Source organism: Phoenix dactylifera, chromosome 2 (assembly GCF_051530095.1).
Source record: "Phoenix dactylifera cultivar Ajwa chromosome 2, Ajwa_hap1_PhDact_Kaust_v1.1, whole genome shotgun sequence".
NCBI classification, from domain to species: domain Eukaryota; kingdom Viridiplantae; phylum Streptophyta; class Magnoliopsida; order Arecales; family Arecaceae; genus Phoenix; species Phoenix dactylifera.
In genome coordinates, this window is record NC_143191.1 from 51,115,567 (window position 1) to 51,139,654 (window position 24,088).

The 24,088-nt window shown below is 38.8% G+C and overlaps 2 protein-coding genes across 10 annotated transcripts in view; one reads left to right on the forward strand and one right to left on the reverse strand.

Annotated features, from left to right (window-relative positions):
- Positions 1 to 301: 301 nt before the first annotated feature.
- Positions 302 to 16,032, reverse strand: LOC103713975 (sodium/hydrogen exchanger 1). Of its 2 annotated transcripts, XM_008801040.5 has the most exons (14): positions 15,508 to 16,032; positions 15,306 to 15,424; positions 8,232 to 8,329; positions 7,148 to 7,207; positions 6,995 to 7,041; positions 6,717 to 6,911; positions 6,534 to 6,580; positions 6,120 to 6,186; positions 5,895 to 5,995; positions 5,672 to 5,773; positions 3,254 to 3,392; positions 3,117 to 3,179; positions 2,318 to 2,401; positions 302 to 1,081 (listed from the first exon to the last, which is right to left on the reverse strand). In XM_008801040.5, the coding sequence occupies exons 1-14, from the start codon at positions 15,679 to 15,681 to the stop codon at positions 746 to 748; spliced, it is 1,632 nt and encodes a 543-aa protein (XP_008799262.1). In that variant the 5' UTR covers positions 15,682 to 16,032; the 3' UTR covers positions 302 to 745. The 2 variants fall into 2 exon arrangements, with proteins under 2 accessions (XP_008799262.1, XP_088572972.1); XM_088716846.1 differs by lacking the exons at positions 5,895 to 5,995; positions 6,120 to 6,186 and having other exon boundaries at positions 15,508 to 16,006.
- Positions 16,033 to 23,103: 7,071 nt separating this feature from the next.
- Positions 23,104 to 24,088, forward strand: part of LOC103713978 (uncharacterized) — a 39,823-nt gene continuing 38,838 nt past the window's right edge. For 3 of the 8 annotated variants that reach the window (XM_008801043.4, XM_008801045.5, XM_008801047.4), the window contains exon 1: positions 23,104 to 23,494. The gene's annotated coding sequence lies outside the window, so the exon portion shown is untranslated. The remainder of the gene's footprint in view (positions 23,495 to 24,088) is intronic. The other 5 variants (XR_605134.6, XR_605135.5, XR_001879826.5 and 2 more) reach the window with 2 other exon arrangements.

Genomic DNA, 24,088 nt, shown 5'->3' on the forward strand with positions numbered 1-24,088 from the left:
GTGCAGCAACATACTTCCTCACCCAACTTGCACTACTCAATGCATCAGAGACTGGATATCAAGAATAAATTTTAAGAGTACTGAATTTTTAAGAAAAAAGAATAACTCCTTTTCGTGATTTCACATATATATAATTCTACTGAATAATAATTGACTGAACCTTACAGTTATGGTCATTTTTTTCCAATTGTAACACTTTTGAATGGCTAAATGAAGCAAAATAATGCCATTGCTTGTGAGAACATGTGCACAAGGTGTGGAAATATAAACATCAAAGGAAAACATTCTTATCAACACCAGCTTTCAAATGGGCATAATCTATACAATGAGAGCAACCACAGCTTTTACATGACTAAATACCTTAACATAATCTCATGGAACACAAAACTACAGATATAAGAGACCAAACCCTCCCTCATGAATCATCAAATATTCAGGAATATAAACTTAAACACAGCTTACTATCACATACATGAGCATACAGTCATCAATACGATGAACTTTGCGATTGTTGTTCCTCATGTGAGCCTCCCAGACCTGCATCACTAGTCGTGAAACTATACAGAACCAAGGAAGAAAAACAGAAGTATAGGACCCAAAATTAATACAACACTCAGACATGCCAAGCCAAAACCTCATAAAGTTCCATAACACCACGAGATGACTGCTTTCACCCATGAAGCACTGAATACATACATAACCAAGAGAACTTTGATTTGGTTCTCTCTGTCCCTGTCCTTTTGGTTCATTGCCATGCATGGACGCTTCTTTCAGTTGGTGAACCAGGAACATATGGAGCAAAACCGCGCCCACCGAACACTGGGCGCATGAAAGCGTCATCAAACTTACGCCAGTAATGGTGAACTGAACGACTTGGTGCAGTTAGAAGCATACGCAGGCTTGTTGGGCGTGGGATGTTTTGCCCTGCTTCCACCTCAGATCCCTGCCCATTACCAAGCAAGGGAGAGTGGAGATATTTAGGACTTGGAGGTTCAGATGACATGCTAAGATCCCTGGAGAGTTGCCTTATGCTTGGAGGCAGAAGTAACCTAATCAGAGGCTTTGTCATCAACCCAAACACCTAAGCAATGATAGAGAATTAGCACAGATACTCACCCAACAAAATTTAGCAAAATGCCCAACTTAACAGTCAGTCTATCTACACTTTTTTCCCCCTCAAAAGTCACAATATTAAAATAAACCAGCTTCATGTTTCCAGATTCACATTTGTCACAGAAAAAAAAAAAGAAAGAATGCACAAGATATCAACACATGAGGGATCCAAAACTAAGTAATCACTACTGCACATCTCCACCACAAACCAAACTTCATGGCTGAACAACCAACTCCACATCTCCACTACTCGACACTTGCATCCTGCTTCTGAAATTTGCCAAAAAATTAATTAAAAAAAAGAGTATTCTTGCCCTACCATTTCTCCAGGCATCCACCTGTTCCCATTTCTACACATACGCTTACCTTTAATAGGCGCTTCCCTCCTAGTTTAGTCTTTTATCTATAATAACCACATCCCCCTTAGTGTAGTCCTTGCTCTCTCAAGGACAACAACAACAGAGTCACCAGCCAAAATTGGGGAAAAAACCCCTTAAACTTAATCAGATGGCAATCACAGCCATCCGTGCTTTCTCTTATGTGCATTGCATGTGTGTTCACTATGAGAGCCACACTGTATCAATTATAAACAATTAAGATAAGTATTTAAAAAATGTGCAGCTTAATCATTTTGTGATTAAGAGAACATGCAACACAAATACTACACATTTGGATGAGAATGTGTCCAGACATAATGCACAGAAACAATCCCTTTTTTTTTATTAAAAAAAAATCATGTTAAAAATAGGTTGTTCCATTGTGACCTGGAGGTCACGATTTGAAAAACAGAAATAGCTTGTTCGCATATGGGGGCAAGGTTACGTCAATCCGACCCTCCCAAACCCCACAATGGCGGAAACCTCATCTGGGCTGCCCCTTAAAAATAGAACATTGTTGGCAAAAAAAAAATTATAGATAGCACTGCCAAAACAATATTGGGCTGATTCAGGATTGGCCATTTTTTAAGTGATCTGTGAGTTCACGTGGCTCAAATTAGAGCATAGTTACAAAGTCTCCAGAGAATTATCAGAATTTCTTTCCATAGATCACGATTTATTGAAGAACCACAAAAGGAAACAATTGTTGCATGACATTAGCAGAGACTTGACTACTACTTTGTACTATTATTCGACCTCTTATTGTTTTGATAATAAAGTTAAGCAAGTGATAAAGCACGCAAATGGAGAAGCATAAGATGTCTTACCATTGTGCTGAAGAGAACAACAGTGATAGTACTGGTGATCATGAAAGCATTGCCGCGCATTTGGGTGTGACCAGTCCTAGCAAACTGCACATGTATCATTACCATGTCTCATCAACAAAGAGTACTCTAATCATATAGTACATCATTTTCAGCATACAACTTGGTCAGACTTCTAGAATATAGGATAAAAGCATAGTAATCTGTTAGCATCCTTTCCGAGAATAGCACTTCCCTTCATGGAAGGATGTCCTACTTGCAGTCTTAATACAGACCTGCTGGAAGTTTTCATATTTGGGGTAGGTCTTTCCTGTATGTAATTTATTTTAGATGGTCATAATTAATATGCACAAGCAATAGAAGCAGTGAATGAAAATGATCATTTCTCTCTAAAATTTAAGAAAATAAGAAAAAAAATAAGCCCAAAATGAAGAATTGATGCATAATTTATGTGCATCCAGCATCTTTGCTCTCCATTATGACTTATTTCTTCCAATTAGATTTTTAGTTTCAAAAGAAAAGATAACCTAAATTCCCTTGCAGCAACCACGAAAATGTAAAGATACTTGCTTCTCTTGTAAACCAATGATACCCAAGAGGGCTGAGTGGTACTCTCAAGCAAAATGGATGCAGCCCACTCACACACAATATTATAACCTATTTATGGTAAACTTTAGAACAGAAGTATCAAGTATTATAGTCCATAAAAGGAGACACTACGAATCAAGAAAGGGGAGAAAACAAGAGTCTTTTACAATACCAAAGAAACATTAGATTTTGTAGATAATAGATTGCATCTAACCTGATTATATGCAAGTGCAATTGATACTGCTCCTCTCATTAGACCTGCCCACCAGACTATGACCTGTGGATTGAATTTTTCAGAAGTCAATGTTTTCACACTTGATTGATATAACAATCAGAATCCCAAATACTCACTTGCTGCCTAAATGTGATTTTTTCATTTGGATGCTTCTTAGTTAAGTTGGAAAGAAAAGATAGTGGGAACACGAAAGCAGCTCTTCCAATCAATACCATGCCTAACAGAATAGAGCTCACACCAATTGACTTCCGAGGGCTGCACAGCAGGATAAATAGGAGAAGGTACAAAGCAATCAAATTAGTAAACAAAGAACTTGTACGCCCAACACATTATTCATTGTTTCAGTAAGTTTAACAGTAAATATGGACTCTGGTTTTCAATAAGATAGTCCAGTTCTAGCCCAGTGGCTTTTCCTATTTTTTCTTGAAATATGTGACTGCATAGAAAAAATAGGGCCTTGCTTTCTATTATATAATATTATGATGGACTCTGGTTTTCAATAAGATAGTCCAGTTCTAGTCCAGTTCGCCGTACCGGTACCGAACCCCGTACCGGTGCCGCATTAGTATAGGCGTACCGAGTGTCGGTACGGTACCGTACGCTCGGTACCGACCGTACCGACATTGGTGTACCGATACCGGTACCCATCGGTACGGGTACGGTACGCTCGGTACCGACCGGTACCGACCGGTACAGCGAACCTTGCTTAAGGGTGTTGCTGATGGTGATTTTTTCTTGAACTTTTCCTTCCATTCCATAGTTCAAGAATGGCTTCCTTGAGCCAAGATTCATCCGTCTTACCCCTTTACATAGTATGCTTATATAATATTATGGTTGGTCCATCATAAGTCTCAGTGAGGATCGAGAGGTAAAACCATGCTTATTTATAATTCCTACAAGCTGGGGTTTACAATTTCAAGTTTGAACTTCAATATTCAGTGAAAAAAATCAAGACAGCAGAAATTTTATTTCAGTTTTTCGAATCCTAAATGCTTGTTAATTTATCATCCTATTTGGCATTGGGCATCAACTAGAGCCTTCGTAGTTGAAAGCACTATCCTGCTGTCTAATTTTAGCAGGCTGAATCATTGTCTGGAAAGGAAAGCTCAGGAATTCCAACATCTTTATGGATATCAGATTTGATATTCTCCTACATCAAACAATTCAATAGCCATATCTAATAGCAATTCAGAAGGTAAGCCATGTCATTTGTAGTGCTTAATAGTACTGACCACCTTTACTAGTTTGTTGGCATTGTAAACTTTTAATGGCAGTTTGAAGCCAGATTCCTTAATATGTCCATATAAGAATGCATTTTCAACATCCAATTGATGCATGTCTCAATTTCTAATCTACAACAACTGACATAAAATTCTTGATTGAGCTAAGTTCAGTCATTTTTGTCTACGGTTGAATCTACACACACCCCTCCCTGCCCCCCACATTGACGTAAATTTGCATCCCTCTGTTTTCCATCAATTAAAACTTAAATGTGAATAATTATCTACAGCTCACTGGTCTCATCTCTTTGAAATGAGCCACCATCTCCTATGCCTCATTTTTCTGAAGAATTTAATCCTCCATAACTTTCCGCTATTTTTGACGAAATTGTTCCTCATTTATATTCTTGATGATAGTAAATGAAAAGGACTGTGAAAGCACAAAATGATGTTAAAAGTGAGTTGCATGATGCAAAATATTTCTGAGGGTGAGAGGTATAGTTACCTTGCACTTAAGACAATCAGAAGACTAAAAGCATGATTATCTAATTCATATTAGACTACCTGGTCTGTGGGTGACTGAGGTTCTGTGATACTTATTTGCTCATCTAGACCTGAGTACTTGTTTCTCCACAAACAACAAGATCTTCTTTCAGGAGCACTGGCTCCAGAAGTTCACCCTAACATGAACTTATAGGAGCGCACATGCAGAATCAAACTTCTAAAGTCACAAGCATTCAAAAACTGGGAATTCTGCTACAGAACAAACCCTGAAGTTCACCTTCCGCAATAGTAGGTTAGACCCTCAGAGGTTGCATCCATGAAATAAAACCTTTTAAGAAGTGGTAGACTATAAAATCATATCCCATTTCTGCACAAAACATGCTGTGTAGAACTGTACGTTCTAAAACTTAATTTTGTACGATAAATGACAGCTGTTCACAAAGCATACAGAGCCCAAGATATATGGCAGAAAGAATATGGGCTAAAAAAGAAGCTAAAAAATGAGCTCAAGAAATTATATTTGCTAAAGATAAAAATAAAAAAAAAAGGACAACCTTTTCCACTCAGAAACTATAAAGGCACTATGAGCCAACCTTATTAAAGTAACATTTTGTATTATAGGCATGAACCATGGACAAATGACTGCCATTGCATACATGTATTGAGATATTGCTTATACCATGCTGAGATTTCCCATCTATTCTGATGACATAAACAATTTTTGAGTAATTCAAAGGCAGTACACTGTTCTGTTCATAAGAATTTTCCTAGTGTACAAACATTCAACCAGGAACACGATAAACATAATACCTGTTACTGACAAATTTCCACTTTTCAATGTCCAGTGCATCCATGCCAACATAAAGAAAGAGAAAAGTCTCAGCAATAAATGACAGTGTTGCAAAGGCATGCCTGTTACAGTGAGCAAGTGAAAGATAAAATACTAACGCGATAGCATGTGAAAGTAAGAAAGGAAACAGGTAAAACAAGAAGCAGCAGTTATATACTAAGAGCAGTTGAGAAAATTGCATACTTAGTGGTAACTCTAGAGCTTTCTGTAACATTATGCCAAGTATAGTGTGACATTACTATCCCGCAGAAGAACACTGTTAGAATACCACTTAAATTTGACAACTGCAACACAAAACATGTTCAGTGATGCGCTCAACTTGGTAATTGAAATATCATGCGTCATGGAGACATGGGAAAGAAAAAGAGAACTTTCAAATTTGGTTATCGATTTAAAGAAGGAACTCACTTCTGCCAGCATATAGGAAAGGTAAGCCATGAGTATCATAAGTGCAACTTCACGATCAGTGGAATGTCTGGATTAGAAAGGGATATAAGCAATGAGATCTTTATAAGAAAACAAACTAAGTTGACTTCGGCTTTAAGGATTTCATATCATGGTGCTATATTGTCAACTAATTTCAATAACTACTAAAGCATCACTGCAATTATTGAAAGTCTGTTATAAGTATGAAATGCATAAGAAAAGAAAAAACTGCAACACCAACCGAATTTCTTCAATACTGTTATGCTAATAATATAGGTAACCGTAAGTTGCTAACCATAACCACCCATCCTTATTTCAAGTATTTGAGGTTCGTTCTATAATACCATTATGGAAAAGAAGACAGTAAGAGGTGTTTAGGTTTCTTCTAACACCAACCTGCCAAAATACAACTTTTTGATGACATAAGCACTAAGCAATCCAGCCTGCAGAAGAAAGAGAGCAAATATCAGCCAAAAATAGAACCTTGGTTCATTTGGAAAAGGACATGGGAAAGCAGCAAGTTGGGTTGCATATTTTCTTATGAATATGCACCACATTGCAGAAACATAAGAAACTTACAAATGCTCCTAGAAAGGTGCTGGTGAAGAATAGATAAAAGAAGTCTGCAACAAACTTCAGAATGGTAACAGCATCAATATGTCCTAGATCAAAGTTCTGGATTGCATTGAAAAGCACTATTGATGTGGCATCATTGACAACACCTTCGCCAAAAACCAGGCTATAAAGTAAAGGTGTCTCGTCCTGACTAAGCACCTGTTTTTGAAGTACACAATTTCCAAATATGGTGAGTTATTATCTTAAGCATGGCCTATAACACAAATTTGAGAAGTTAGAACCTGCAAGGTGCAAACAGAATCTGTCGCAGAAAAGATTGCCCCAATTGCTGCGAATATATAAATTGAGGACTCAGAAAACAAGTGATAGCAAAAGAGAGCATAAGAATTGAGGTAAAAATGCGAAAGCAAAGAAAGTGCAATAAGAGAGCTTACCAAGATAATCTCCAATTTCCAGAGAACCTAGACCCATTTTTTCAATTATTCCTATGGCACCTGGACAATAGATAATGGTCAAGAAAAAAAAAATGCAATACATCATATAGAAAACATAGAGTACAAAAGCAGGTGAGAATATGCTACCAAGCCAAAGAAGCAGTTTGTATGCTTTTTCTATTCCTAGGAGATTTCCGAAGCTTTAAAAATTTTCCTCTTAGAAATTACTTAGTCCTACTTGAGATTCTAGAACAACATTTCCAGATTCTAGACCACTTAAAATGCTGCTCTTATAAGAGGTTCCATATCATGATTCAGTATATTCTTTAGAGGCCACTTCCCGCTAGTGGTGCTGCAAGAATTAATTTTTCATGACTCAAAAAAATATGGACCGACATTCAGCTAAGTGTTAGCATCAATTTTCTTTCAGTAAATTCATACTTCCTTACTTTTTTCTAATTAAATAAATTCAAAGACTATATTTAGAGGAGATGTTTGCCAGCAGAAAGGCAGTTAGGAGAAAAATGGAAGTAGAGACATGAACTTTGAAATAATTTCAAATTTCACATTCTTTGAAATATTCTGAATTGCCAAATCCCATGCCTATTTTAAGATTTAAAAGGTTGAAAATTTTATAAGCGTTCTGATTTTTTTCTGTGCACACCAATCTTCTGGTAAAATTCTTGATCTCTTTCATTATTTGCCTTCCTTCTAGCTAAATGGTTTAAGGTTTCCAGCCAGAAAACCAATTCCACCCAGTGTCAACTTAACAACTAGATGCTCAAAGAACAGTGTCTAAATTTTCTTTGACTCAGAATGCAGCATGCGTATATCCATAAAAGCTATTTAATCAACTTAAAAGCATACAGCCCTCATAATTTGAAGGAGATAATAAACTGCCTAAACATTAGTAATACTAAGCTTTCTGTCTAGCAGACAGCAATGTCAACAAAGCAAAGTTTCTGATAATACTAGGCAACTAATGATTTCATGGAATAACGGCTCTTACAAGTGCATGTATGACAAATTTTTTTTCTCTGGAACATTTATAATGTAATTAAAAACAAACAGATTGCGAACTTACCAAGTGAAATAATAATAAAGGAGATCAATGTTCCAACTGCACCAAACAGAATAATTGTCATGAAGTTGCGGAAGAACTGTTTCTTTTTTACTTGAAACCTGATGCATGAGAAAATTGACTAGAAAATTGGCTACTCATTTTCGACATACAAAAGTTCAGTTTTTAACAAGATCCGCATATCCAAGAACATCCAGAAAACAGGAACAATAGCATACAGCTAAATTTATAAGAATAAAGCAGAAAGAGCACTTAATAGATTTTCTGATATTCAGCTGATATGAAACTTTGGTGTGATGAAATGATGTGCAAAGTTTACCCCCCTGTACCAGGTTCTGGACAGATTACGGAAATTATAACATCTCTGAATTGATGTTAGGCAATTCAAACACTGCCATAATGTTGAAATCCAAGATTGCACATCTGGAAATTTTCTTACAGAACGAACTGCTAGCAATTTCAAGCAGACATTAATATGTTGGTGGAGAGGAAATATCATAGCCAATAGGCTTGCAGAATGTTAAATTTCTAAGCTTACTCTCGTAGCAAGTGATGGATTAAGTCATCCTGTTGGTGGATGGTACTTGTTGGAGTTCTTCATAGTTACTTTACCTAGCCTCTCAGTAAACATCTTCTGAGTACAAATTGAAAGCCAAAACACTTTAAGCAGCCTAAATTTAAGACATCATCTAAATGAATCGTCCTCAAGATTAAGTTTCCGGAATCTGTATCAGATGATGAACTCGATCTTAGTGAACCAATTTTCAAGTTGCTGCAGCACACAAGTCCGATACGGAGAATCTATTGTTTCTCATTTATTTCCATTTTTCTTCATGAAGCAGTTCCAAGAGCACTTTCTTCAACTTACCATGCGAAGGCAACTTTTAAAACATCCGATGAATTTAAGCTAACATAACCTAAAAGGTTTTATGGAAATTAGGAATGATAACTCAATATACTCAAAGCTAAAAAATTTAGATCTCCATAAAAGAATTCATGATGGAAACTCTTGTGGTAGGACAAAAGTCAGAAAATCAAGACAAACAAACATCTGCACCTAAGCAAGAAAACCACCGAGAGGTTTGAAACAACCTTACAATTAAAGCATTAAATCAAAACTTGCAAGCACATGCATGCATGGATACACATAGATATTGTTGGGGCAGAGGATTTGCAATTGGTGTGAGTTGCACTTATCCCATTAATTCTATGATAATTTGCTTTGACAATGAACAGGCCATCACTGACATCTTTGTTTGTTGAGCTATCACTCATATATCTTTATTTTCTTCCATGCAATACTTGCATCCACATCCACCGCTAAGATCTACTGTTTCTCCTGGAGCCATCAAACCTCCATTAAGCTCAAGACAGGAGGAGAGCTGCATCCACAGTCTGCATCTTTATGAGAAGCATTAGGAGGATCAAGAATTCTTCGTTTTTTCTATAATCTTCAGTAGAATTATAAATTTGGTCAGTATGGATCCCAAGGCTACTCCCTTCGCACTACCCTCAGTCCCTCATTGCCCGGATATCTCACCATCTAAAGTCATTAACAATTTTCTGCCCTAATTGAGGCAGGGCTTAGAGTTGCAGTGCCTGCCATGGGTAATCAAACTTTTCCCTGAAGAATAACTCAAGGTTCAGATACAAAACCTTTCAATGCAGACAAGACTAAAATTGGCTCCAATAGCAAAAACCAAACTCACCAGCTCAACTTGGGTGCTTTCTACCTCAAGAAGGAAGGCAGAAAAATAAACCAAATTAAGCAGAATGTTACGTAACTAACTCCTGAGCCACGTAGGTATGCATGCATGGTATGCATGGGAATAAAAGGGCGCACTGCTGCGCACGTAGCTTCTTTTGAAATTCTAATTTGAATAAAACACAGCTGTGGCTGGTTGGGTTATTACCTATTATTGTAAGGGGATCTTCTAAATAAGCTAAGGGTGCAACTTCCTCTCCGTGAATGAGGGAACATGGATCTATATTATGGGAAGTATGGGCAAGAGGAGGGGAGGGGTGGAGGGGAGAATTGATACTAAACCGGAGGTGAGCTTCCTCGAAAGGCTCTGGAGGTTGAGCTTCCTCGAAAAGCTCATGAATTCCTACACATAGAGTTGTTCCTCTTCTCTTTGTAAATTTCCTTCACTTCTTTTATCATTTTTGCTTTGCTGTGTTGATAAGGATAGAGAGAGCTCAGGCCCTCTTCATTGGTATCAGAGCCAGGCCGATTCAATGGTGGCCAACATGGAGATTGTAGCTATGATCAGAGAAAATAATGCCGCATACGATAGGCGTTTCGAACAGATGATGAAGCTTATCGAGAATCTAGGCAGCAAAGTGGCAAGCATTTCATCTTCGCTAGCCGAAAAAAGCGAGAGCTCTCAAGCGGCAGACAAGGGGAAGACGCCAACCATTTCCGATCCTCCAACGCCACCCTTGCCATAAGGAGGTAAGGCTGAGCAATATTTTCTTCAGCAACAAATACCAAATTCTTAGAAGGTCTTCACAGCCTCGTTCCATTTGGATGGAAAGGCACTATGCTGGTTTCGTCATGAGGACCATCTTGGAGGCATCAATAGTTGGTCCGACTTCTACAAAGGTGTCATGATCCGTTTTGGACCCGACCAATTCGATGATCCGGTGGGCAGCCTATCAAAGCTCCAACAACAATCTACCATGGAAGCATATCAAAGTAAATTTGAGGAGCTTGGTAACAGGACGGATGGGCTTAATGATCAGTTCTTGAAGAGCTGCTTTATAAGCGGGTTGAAGGAGGAACTCCGCTATGATGTACTGATGCATAATCCGACGACCTTACGTCATGCTATCATCTTGGCAATACTCCAGGAGCGAAAGGTGAACTCAACCAAGAGGCCACAATGCTCAGACAACCATAGGTCAGGCATAAATTCCTCTAATTATTTTTCACCAAGCAATAAGGGTATATCTCAAGAGTTGAGGGAGGAAAGGAGAAAAAAGGGATTGTGTTTTTCATGTGGAGAGAAGTACCATCCGGGGCAGCTTTGCAAGCAACAAAAGAATCCCAATCCGCAGAAGAATATCTATTCCATAGAAGGTGGAGGGCCACCAGATCATGGGGAAGATGTAGAAGCAAAGGAGGACGAGTCTCATAAGGAGGAAAGCAATGCAACCGAGACTACTGCTGAGATCTCCTTGCATGCAATAACGGGTTGTGTCTCTCCTCAGACTATGCGCATCAAGGCTTGGATAAAAAATATTCCAGTGATGATTCTTATCGATTCTGGTAGTACCTATAATTTTCTAAATCCTTATATTGCTAAAAAAGGTTGGATTAATAATCCAAAATGGAGTGTCTTTTGAGGTGGCAGTAGCAAACCGTGTTAGAGTCTCTTGCAAAGAAAAATGTTCAGGTGTTAAACTACAACTCACAAAAGTTTCATTGGTTGTCGACTTCTACCTGCTACAACTTGGTGGGTGCGAAGCAGTATTAGGCGCACAATGGTTAAGGGATCTCGGGCCTATTACGTAGGATTTTGCTAATCTCACAATGGAGTTCTCTCTATTTGGAAAGAAGTGTCACTTGAAAGGTGAGGAACCTGGTGCAATGGAATTTTTTGCCAACCGCAAGATTTGTAAAACCCTTCACTCTCCATTCTTGTTATCTATTATATGTGCATTCTATTTCAGCCAACGCCAATAAAAAAAGTACCCCAGCCGAACTCACTTCCATCCTGGACGAATATGCTAAGGTATTTTTTGAGCCAAAAAGGCTACCATCCGAAAGAACATGGGATCACAAAATTCCTTTGGTGCCCGACTCCAAACCTTGCAATAGCAGGCCTTATAGATACTCTCACTACCAAAAGGCTGAGATAGAGAAGCTGGTCACCGAGCTCCTCGACAACGGCGTTGTTTGAGTAAGCCAGAGTTTCTATGCCTCTCCGGTGCTCCTTGTTAAGAAAGGTGATGGATCATGGCGCCTTTGTGTCGACTACCGAGCCTTGAACAATATCACCATCAAATACAAGTTTCCAAGACCAGTCATTGAAGAACTATTAGATGAGCTTCACGGCGCCAGCATATTCTCTAAATTGAACCTAAGGTCCAGCTATCATCAAATAAGGATGCGACTCGAGGATGTTCACAAAACTGCCTTTCGTACACATGAAGGCAATTATGAGTTCCTCGTCATGCCCTTTGGATTGACGAATGCACCCTCATCTTTCCAAGGCCTGATGAATGAAATCTTTCGGTCATACTTGCGGAGGTTCATCTTGGTATTCTTTGATGATATTCTGGTTTTCTAACCATGCAGGATCATTTGCAACATATCCGAATCATGCTAGAAATATTGCAAAAAAACCAATTGTTCGCAAAATGCAGCAAAAGTGTGTTTGGAGCCTCATCTATTGAATATCTAGGCCATATTATTTCTCATGAAGGCATCTCGTCCGATCCTGAAAAGATCCACACCATGTTGGAATGGCCGCAACCTTAAAATATTAAGTCCTTCCGTGGCTTTCTTGGTCTCACGGGCTATTATAGGCGGTTTATCCAAAACTATGGCAAGGTGGCGCGGCCTCTCATCGAGATGCTCAAAAAGGGGTGCTTCACTTGGATTGAAGAGTCTATCTTGGCCTTCCAAAGGTTGAAGGAGGCAATGACTTCTCCTCCTGTTCTTTTCCTACCTAATTTCGGTCAGACCTTCTATGTGGAGTGTGATGCCTCTGGCTCCAGCATCGGTGCGGTGTTATCTCAAAATAAAAGATCCATTGCCTTTTTTAGTAAGGCGTTGAAAGGCAAATCTCTATAATTTTCCGCCTATAAGAAAGAGCTGTTAGCTCTTGTGATGGCAATACGCAAGTGGCGACATTATTTATTTGGTAGAAAATTTATTTTTAAGACAGACCAGCAATCTCTTAAATTTCTGCTAGATCAAAAAATGGGCACTCCAATGCAACAGCAGTGGGCTACCAAGTTGATAGGCTATGATTTTGTGGTGGAGTATAGAAGTGGAGTTTCTAATGTAGTGGCGGATGCATTATCAAGAAGGGAAGAAGCGAAGTTTTGTGCGATCTCAACGCCTATTCCTAACTGGGTGGAAGAGATCCGACGGGAGCATGGCGTTGATCCAGTGGTATAGAATTTCACTCAGAAGTTATACAATGGACAGGCAGACCCCACCAGATACCACGTATAGAATGGGATTCTCTTCTACAAGGGGTGATTTTTTTTTCTTCTAATTCGGAATTCTGTGAGCAAATATGGGGCTATTTCCATAGCAGCCCTATAGGTGGACATTCTGGTTTCCAAAGACCTACCATCGTATCAAAAAGATTTTTATTGGCCACATCTTAAGCAAGAGGTGCGATCTTTCATCAAGGAATGTGATATCTGCCAACAAGCTAAGTCCGAGAATCTCCATCCAGCAAGGCTCCTCCAACCTCTTGAGGTTCCCAACAGGATATGGACTGACATCTCTATGGACTTCATCGAAGGATTGCCCAAGCCTCAAGGAAAAACCACTATTTTTGTCGTGGTAGATCGGCTATCAAAATACACACACTTCATTCCTCTTTCTCACCCGTATACAGCTTCCATGGTAGCCAAGGTATTTATTGATCATGTCTTCAAATTACACGCCATGCCTCGATCAACTGTGAGTGACAGAGATCGAGTCTTCCTCAGCAATTTTTGGAGTGAGTTTTTCAAGTTACATGGCACAACCTTGAATATGAGTTCGGCTTATCATCCGCAATCCGATGGCCAAACTAAGGTCGTCAATAAATGTGTAGAGCAATACTTGAGGAGCTTTTGTGGGTTCAGCCCTAAAGAATGGTCACATTTTTTATCCCTGGCTGAATATTGGTACAATACCAACATCCATGCTTCAACAAATTTAACTCCTTATGAGGCAGTTTATGGAGTTCCACCTCCAAGGTTACTATCATATGTCAAAGGGGATACAAGGGTAGCTGCAGTAGATCAAGCTCTTAGGAGCTGTGAGACAATCATCCATACTCTAAAGGAAAATTTAAAGAAGGCCGTGGAATGCATGAAAATGCAGGCTGACAAGAGTCGCATCGAACGATCCTTTGAGGTTGGCGAGTTGGTGTTCCTGAGACTTCAGCCCTACAGGCAACAGAACGTCGCTAGGCGCTCTAACATGAAGCTATCTCATAAATACTTTGGCCCCTTTAAGGTTCTTGAGAAGATGGGCATGGTTGCTTACAAGTTGGAGTTGCCAGTCACTCCAAAAATCCATCCAGTCTTTCACATTTCATGCCTCAAGAAGAAGCTGGGAGCAAAGAATGTGGTGCAGTCAGAACTACCTGCTGCTGATGATGCTGGAGTTTTTTTGCTGAACAATATAAGATTTTGGACAGGCGGATGGTCAAGCTTGAGACTCGCATTGCAACTAAAGTCTTCGTGCAGTGGCAAGGGTTGGATGAGGAAGACGCAACATGGAAGTTCTACCACAAGTTGCGCGAGCGATTTTCCAATTTTCGCACCGAGGATGGCTGTGATCTCAGTGGGGAGGGATGTTACATAACTAACTCCCAAGCCACGTAGGCATGCATGCATCATATGCATGGGAATAAAAGGGTGCACTGCTGCGCGCGTAGCTTCTTTTGAAATTCTAATTTGAATAAAACACAGCTGTGGCTGGTTGGGTTGTTACCTATTATTGTAAGGGGATCTTCTAAATAAGCTAAAGGTGTAACTTCCTCTCCATGAATGAGGGAAGACGGATCTATATTATGGAAAGTATGGGCAAGAGGAGGGGGGGGAAAAGAATTGATACTGAACCGGAGGTGAGCTTCCTTGAAAGGCTCTGGAGGTTGAGCTTCCTCGAAAAGCTCATGAATTCCTACACCTAGAGTTGTTCCTCTTCTCTTTGTATATTTCCTTCACTTCTTTTATCATTTTTGCTTTGCTGTGTTGATAAGGACAGAGAGAGCTCATACCCTCTTCACAGAAAAATAAACCACATCTAAACATTATTATCCAGTCAAAACTAAATTTAACTCTAAATCACAAAACAGTTCAGAAGCAAGAACTGTAGTACAGATATCCAACAAAACTTACCCAGCATTGAAAATAATTGGCGGAAGCAAGTATATGAAGAATAGGTCTTCACTGAAGACTAGAAGATGCGAACTCCTTCCTTTGGTGGTGAGAAGAATAACCACTCCAGTGCACAACCCCTGACGTCAAACCAGAGCCCAATTAAACTCAATTTGTTGCAATAAAAACCAAACAGAGTCTATCTTTAACCCAAAGAACTCACGATGAGAAGCGCGGTAATGGACTCGTTCATCCACCGATTCTCCTCCAGCAAGTGGCCGATCACAATACAAGCACAGAGCAGAGCCACGAACAGATTGATCGACACCACCGACATGTGATCAGACGCCGAGAGAATCCCCATTTTGATCAGCACCGACCCCAAATCCATCGCCATGGCCCTCCCAACACCTCAATTAAACCAAAAAAAAAATCTAAACTTTGCTCCAAAGCACAACAAAGAGAGAATCCAATACCCTACGTCTCCGACGAGTCCATTTCCCGCCACCTCCCCCTCGGCTCACGAATTCGAGACTTGGGGTCGAATCGTGGACGGATTTTTCCAGCAGAGACCTCACTGAGTTCGGATTCGATTCAGGAATTCGATGGAGTTGCAGAAAAGCTGGAGGAATTGGGAGCTCGGGGAGGGATTTTCATGGCGAAATCTCGAGATCTTTTGGGGGTTTTGTAGGGGTGGAAGTAGACATATCCAACTAATACTCGTCTCCCGAAAAACAAATATGGATATAAGTAGACAACTACCCGTATAATCTATTTAAAATTTTATTTAATTATATATATTATAAACAATTAATTATTAACTTAATTTATTTTTTTATTTAATAATATTTTTTATTTATTTATAGGTTTAAAATATGACTATCTTTATATTCATAATCTTAATATCTAATTTATATTTTCAGTTTAAAATAAATATAAATATAAATTTTTTTCATTTAACTAAATTATATATTTGTATTTATACGGATACGGTACGTCGTCAATCCCTCGAACGATTGTAGCCACGTGTACTTGGTACTGTTCGGACACGGCGCAGCATTCTATTCGGCTCTTTGCTGTTCCAGTGGGCGCGCACGTTTATTTGTCTCTGGTGCGATCACGGGCGGCGGGTCAATGAAGTCTATAAACGACCGCATGGAAATTTCTATGGTGGAGTTAAATCTGCCGTCCGTGTCGTAAATCGGACGTGAGAAGGATCTCGCGTAGAAAAATCTTTGTAGGCGGCTTTCTAGGAGAGACCGGCGCTGGTGGCCGTCGGATCGAGAGAACGGGAGACGCGTACGCTTGGATGAGATGGATGTGTGCGGGGCCCACCTGGAGGTGTTCTGGTGTTTTATCGTGCTTCGTGCTGTGGCCGAAGGATCGGTCGATCGGACGGTCGGGATGAGCAAGAAGGGACTATGATGGGAAATTCGTTTTATTTGACACGTGATGCGTCTTGGTTGGATGATGTTGGTGTTTGGTATGTCGTGGAGCAGAGAGTTGCCAAGACATGAAGCTCAATGCAATCGGAGGACGCAAGTTGAAAGCTCTGCAAACTCGTACTTACGTTTCCAGCTGAAATGCTTCCGCAGAAGCCATTGATTTTTTTCCGCAGCTCCCTTGAGCGGTGGTGCAACAGTTGATGATGGCTTTGTGATCAGAAATCATAACTTGAGCCTGATTACAGCAAGGCCGGTGCGCTCGTGGCTTGTTCATCATTGAGGTGGAGCTTCGAGCAACTTAAGAGAGTATTACTTTTGCAAGATGTGCTTTTGGTGCTGACAACGTCTGCCTGGAAGAGGACTGCCACAGTAATAGACTGAATTTGGGGTGGAGACCGCTTTGCGAGTGGATATCTGGTGTTGTGCGATATTCGTGGTCTGATGAGGAGCCTATGTTTATTTTAGACAATCAATGTAATTTAGAAGACGAACAAGGTTGCTGACTGGATTGTCTCATTTGTTACTCGGCACTCTGATGTGATCCCGTGGATTGGTGATTTTGCCATCTCTACTCCACTATGTCATTTTCTTTCGCTTGATTCTTCTACTGTACTTACATATGAACTGTATGAGCTACCACTGTACCCAAAAGAAAAAGTCATTAAATTTTTTTCACAACATTTTACTCAAAAAAAAAGAAGAGAATATTGTTCTTATCCTCTATGTTTGATAGCCATTCCCTCTGGTCATCTAATTTGCCATGTCAAACTTTCTTATGTCAAGCAAAGTTATCCAAACTTTGTCTCGTATTCTTTTGGTTCCAAAATATATGCCCATAATCTTGATACATCTAGCATAGAACGCGGCTCTTATTTGAAAGTTTATGGCATCTAAAGGATATTAACATGGATAGACTTCTTGCTATAGTTTTCAATTAAATAATTGGATTTGAGGCTATAATGAAATTTTGAGAATCATTTCTCTTGATAAAGTACATTGATCCTTATAATTTTGAGAAAAAAATTAAATTTATTAACATCGCACTTTTAATTCATGAGCCTAATGTACCTTTAAATTTATTTCTAGAGCAGTGGTAAAATATTTGTAATCATCTATTTAGCAAAAATAATCACTTCTTTGTTCAGAATCCAATCGTTTGAAACTATTATGAATTCATCTGATCATTAGATTATTCTTAACTTCCATCATTTTTATTAGATGACAATTCTAAATCCAATTTACCTCTTGATGGTTCCCAATTATCTATTTCATTCCTTCCTTCGGCATTATAATTGTGTACCTATTTAATTCTAAAACTATGAACATGCAGCCAGTCACTCTAGCAGTATTCTATGGGTTGGAGATAGAAAGCTGCCTATGACACTTTAAGGTATTTTGTTTTTTTGATTTTATTGGATGTAGTCGTACGCGTAAGGTATGATCTACTCATCTTAACAAAAAAAAAAAAAAAAAAAAACTACTATGAACATGCTTCTTGAACATTTTTCTGTAAAAAATAGTCTAAATCAACCATATTTTATTCTCGCCATTTATGTTGATGAGCTCGTTTCGTTAAAGAGTAATTGACCGGTTCTCATAAGGAAACGAAGCTTTATGAATGATGGACATTTTGTGGCTAGAAATAAATATTCCTTAGAAGCAACCCATCCTACCTCATTAAAATATTCCCCATGGAACTTTTTTGAGCAGATATTCCATGCAAGACTTTAAAAAATGACAAGCTTCTTTTTCTTCGCTCTCTTTTCCCAGCCACAAGAGAAAGTGATTGCAGTGACGTGGACCCTGAAGTTACCGACCTCAAAGATATTGCAAACAACAAATATAAATATTAGTTATGCATAAATATTTATTTTTTTCTGCATAAATATTTTTTAAAAAAATTAAATTTGTGTGAATACTTCTTAAAATTTATATTTATTTCTGTACCTTTATAAAACATTATTTTTACACAAATATTCCTAATATAACAGTTCTTTTAACGACGTTAATAAAAATCATATTTATTTTAATTAGAAATAAAATAGAATTTTGAAATTACTTTTTTGTCTTCTATCACGATCGCCTTATAAATATTTCTTTTTGCATATCTACTCATTAAGGATATTTTAGTCATTTTAATTTGAAACCATTAATTTTTTAACGACGTTAGATGGTTTGGGTACAAATACAAAAATAAGATAAAAATCATATTTATTTTAATTAGAAATAAAATAGAATTTTGAAATTAATTTTTTGTCTTCTATCACGATCGCCTTATAAATATTTCTTTTTTCACATCTACCTATTAAGGATATTTTAGTCATTTTAATTTGAAACCATTAATTTTTTAACAACGTTAGATGATGTGGGTACAAATACAAAAATAAGGATAAAAAAAGGTAACTAGCAAAATAAGTGTTTTACGAGGGTATACATACAAATATCAATTTTAGAAAGATATTCACGCAAAATTTAAATTTTAGAAGGATATGCATCCAAAAAAATTCTAAATATTTCTACGAAATTATCCTTATAGAGAAAACACTATCCCTTAGATTGCGCCATGGATCATTTTAGAGTCAATCATTGTTTCATGATTGTGATTCTCCAAGTTGTGGGTCATGTTATGTCGTTATCTGATTATACCGAACCATGCACGATGATTATAGATTGCAATATGATAAAATCTAAGGTTTTTCTAAAATAAAACAAAGACACTTAAAAAAGGAAGGTAAGCAATATCATGACATAGATTGTTTTGGTATCCAACGAATTTCACCAAAAGTGGGAAAGTTCTTTATATATATATATATGGAAATGGATTAAAGCCCGGACGAGTTCGCTAAGATCAAAAATGGGAAAGTCCACTTGGAAGCTTAAACTAGGCCCGGACTATGACCTTCTTTTCCTATTCTGATTGCCAAGACTAAAGGTAATACAGCCTACATGTTGTCTCTATGGCATAAAACAAAAGGGTTAAAAGCTAGATTTTGCTTGCATGATGTAGTTTTATGGTGAACTTGAAGAACAAATTATTGAAACATAAACTTATAGAGTTTAGCTCAAGTAGAGTCCAAGTTGTTCGTTTTAGGATAGAGTTTAGCCAAGTCCGGGGCAAAACATCTAATATGCAGCGAATAATATAGCTTTGATTCTGGAAAGATTCGTGGTTGGATGATCTAACATTAGATTGGTTCTTTCCCATCCAATATTAGATTAAGTTTCGATGCTACTGTTGAAAAAGAAGAATTAGGAAGAGAATTGTGTTGAATTAAATTAAATATTTTAAAATTTTGAAAACTAAATTAGTCAACGGCCAAGTGGCAAGCATCCAACGTAAGAGCAAATATGGAAAAATTCCCAAAGAAAGCAAACTATGACAAGTGTTATGCATCCAACGCAAGAGCAAGCATGGAAAGGCCCCTCGAAGAAGGAAGGAAATGTGGATGGCCAAGATGAAATAAGCTGAAGGATCAAAGGAGCACAAGAAGACACGTCATCAATCCGCGGGAGGGGAATCTTCTTCTTTTGACGCGCCTGAGCCTATATAAAGGGCTCTAGGAATCATTTCAAAGGACAATCAAAATTTTCTCTTCTCCCTATTCCAAGAGTCTAGATAAAAAGGGCTCTAGGGATCATTGGGGAGAAAAGAAATAAAGAAAATTTTTCTTCTCCTCATAATTTTTCTAAGTTTCTTTTGAGGTATCTGTAAGCGTGAACGTGCTCTTCTTTCTTCCTTGGAGGCGCACTGATGGGGAAGATGTGGTTCTGTATTAGGTCGTCGTATCTCTAGGAGATCTGTGCCAGCAGACCCGTGCGTGGGGGCATAAACTTTCCTGGGACAGCGCATCAGCGTGCTTCGATCCACAGGCCATCTTCTCTCTCTTTCTTTATTTTATTATTATATTGTCAAGTTATTTATTTGCTAGTTTATTCTTCTTATTTACTATTTTTGAATATTAGAAATATTTTATTAATCAATTATATTTGTGCATCTAGGCTAGCAAATTGTATTTCTGTTTGTTAGTTACAATGTACAGAAGCATACTTTATATAGACTAGGAGGCTGATGAAGTTTGGTAAAGCCAACTAAGTTAGGCACAATCAATCATAAATCAATCAAGGTGAGGCTTAGTAAGGCCGACTAAGTTTGACACAATCAATCAATCAATGGATTCTAACTTTTTCTTCAAACTTAAGGTGGTAAAGTAGACACCAACTTGAGTTTGGAAATAAGAGATCGAAAGATGCCAGGAGGATGAGCTTTGGTGAAGACGTCCGTAAGCTGATCAGTCGTGGAAACTGAATAACGAATATACCAAAAAACTGATGTACTAGATCAAAAATAGGAGTAGGAGCTGCTGGGGTTTGGAGCGAGACTGCGCCTGTCAAGTTTATCTGCCAAGTTTCTGATGGTATGGTTTAACGTGGTGCTGCTGGGGTTTAGAGCAAGACCGCACCTACCAAGTTTATCTGCCAAGCTTCTGACGGTACGTTTTGACGCGCTGCTACTGGGGTTTGGAGCAAGGCCGAGTCTGCCAAGTTTACTTGCCAAGCTTCCGTCGATATGGTTTGACGTGCTGTTGCTGGGGTTTGGAGCAAGGTTGCGCATGCCAAATTTACTCGCCAAGCTTCTGTTGGTATAGTTTGACGCGTTGCTGCTAAGGTTTAGAGCGAGACCGTACCTGCCAAGTTTACCCGCCAAGATTCTAATGGTACGGTTTGATGCGAAGCTGCTGGGGTTTGGAGCAAGACCACGCCTGCCAAGTTTACCTACCAAGCTTCTGACAGTACGGTTTGACGCACTGCTGCTGGATTTTTTTTAGAGTAAAAAAAAATACTATAGCCCTAAGGATCCAAGTGGGACGACGACGTCACCTTCCGATCGAAAATCAAACAAAAAATAATGAAAAAATAACAAAAACTAATTAAAGAGAAAAAGAAGAAAGAAAAAAAGTTAGGATTTTATCAGGATCTCGATGAGAAAAAGGGGGCTTTAAAAGCCGCCAAGGCCGAAACCCCAGCTATCCCCCCAAACGAGGCAGAAGAAACAGAGGATTTACGGGCGACGACCACAAAAAAGTGGAAGAAAGAACGACAGCAAGTTACGTGATCGGTGGCTCTGATACCATATTGAAAAAGAAGAATGAGAGAAGATAATTGTATTTCTGTTTGCCAGTTATAATATACAGGAGTAACCTTTATATAGACTAGAAGACTGACGAAGTTTGGTAAGGCCGACTAAGTTTGGCACAATCAATCACAAATCAATCAAGATGAAGTTTAGTAAGGCCGACTAAGTTTGGCACAATTAATCAATCAATAGATTCTAACAGCTATCATCAATATAAGCATGGTATAACTAAATCATTGTGATATGTTCTGCTATTATCAATGCAATTCATTAATTATGCTCTCGCTCGTGCAAGATGCAAGTATCATATACTCCTTATGCATAGTAAGAATTAATTTTAATAAATATTTTACAAAAATTGAGAGTAATTATAAACAACATAAAAAAAGTGCGTGCATGTATTGCAAATAGCTTCATGTTGTCCTCATGTGGCCCAATACAAACAGGTATGCTTAACTGCCTTTGCCGATTCATGTGCCAATGACTCTCTGATTGATATTTGTTCCAAATAAAAGTAGGAATTGTTACCACCTACCCATCTTATACATACATACAAACACATACAATACAATAAGCTGCATCTATTTATATTAGGGCATCCGTTTTCATATAACAAATGTTCTCCAACCATACAACCAGGTACAATTGTTTTTTTTTTTTTTTTTGGTATACGGCTGCTCACACATATTGTGCATGAGTAAAACCAACAAAATCAGAAAAAGTAAATGACACAAAGCGTGGGCACCTCGACGGTGTCGGCTCAAATGAAACCTCCAATGTAATGGGCTGCGAATGTGGCTACTCAGTCAGTTGCACTATTTGCTTCTCTGTAAATGTGTGTAGCCTCCGAGAGTCTACACGCAGCTAAGAGACTGCGAATATCACGTAGTAACGGTCTGAAGCCAACACCAAGACCCTGGCCTCGGATCCACTCAACTATTGTGGCAAAGTCTCCTTCGAGGAGAATGCGATATACCCCCAGCTCCTGTCTTGCATACGTGACTTCCTTCCACGCTATTCTGAGCTCAGCACCAACATCATGGGTGTCAAATATCCTACGGTTGGTTTACAAAACAAAATTATGAAGGCAGCCACCACTTGATTTGGTTCCCAACTAGTAATTACTTTAATAATTGGTTCCAATATGCAAGGGTTTCAAGATGTTTTTTTTAATGCATAAAACGGAGACGGTGGAGGGTACTCCTTTAACGGTCGGATAAAGCTGATTTGTCCCTGTCCAGCCATGAATAGCGTTTCTTAGTGCACAAACGCATGGGGAAGAAAAACGTTGGGTGGAAATATCAATCCATCCGGCGACTCCTTCAACATCTCCTCCCCCCCGTTTCTTTGGACGCGCAAACCGAGGTTCGTTGGACGCGGCCAAAGCCAGGGCCCAACTTGGCGTCACGACGAGGCGGAGAGAGAGCGAGCGGCGAAGAAAGAAAAAGAGAGAACCAGCGGTTTGCAAAGCCGAGTGCTTTCTCGCTTTTCGTCGAACGGGAAGGAGGGAAAAAGGGGGGAAAAGCAAGAAAAAGGGTTTGGAAGGGAAAAAGAATTGGAAAACCCTAATCAAAGGCGAGCGTCACGTCCCTTTCTAGCGATCTATTCAATTTCTGGTATTAGATTTCCAGGTGAGCTTCGTTTCTTGATCTCAATTATGTCAGCGTTAGGGAAAAAAGAAAGATGGTCTTGATTTATTATTTCGGTTTCAGATGATATTAATCGGATCGACGGAGAGGGGGGAGAGAAAAAGAAGTATGATAATTTGTTCAAATTTTTGATTTTTGAATGGAGAATTCGAGAATTTGGAAGGAGATACGACCTAGGCCATAATGTAGTTGGGAGCAAAGCATGAGAACCAAGAAAAAGAAAATTTATAACCAAAAAATATGATTATTCTAATAACTTGCTCATAAATGCGTCGGAGGTTTGGGTTGACCTGATTTTTTTTTTTGTCAGATGAGAATAACTGTGACTCGGGCTTCTTTTGCCAAGAGCGGTTTCCCGCAGTTTTGCGGGTCAGGTTGAGAATTGCAAACCTTACTGCTCGTAAACAGCTAAAATTAAATAGATGAAAACATAACAAGCTAAAGAATGACCTTGAATCCAAAAAACAACTTGAAGCCATTGTCTTGGCCTTGTCCACTGCCAAATCATCTCATCAAGGCTGGAATTTGTTTATTTACTCCCACTTACGTGTGATTGTACCATTTTACTTGTCAAAG

Coding starts and splice junctions, on each gene's coding strand:
- LOC103713975 (XM_008801040.5), bottom strand. CDS start 15,681: ATGGCGATGGATTTGGGGTCGGTGCTGATCAAAATGGGGATTCTCTCG. Junction 15,425..15,507: donor CCATTACCGCGCTTCTCATC/GTGAGTTCTTTG, acceptor GTTTGACGTCAG/GGGTTGTGCACTGGAGTGGT. Junction 6,187..6,533: donor AAAAAGTTGTATTTTGGCAG/GTTGGTGTTAGA, acceptor TTTCTAATCCAG/ACATTCCACTGATCGTGAAG.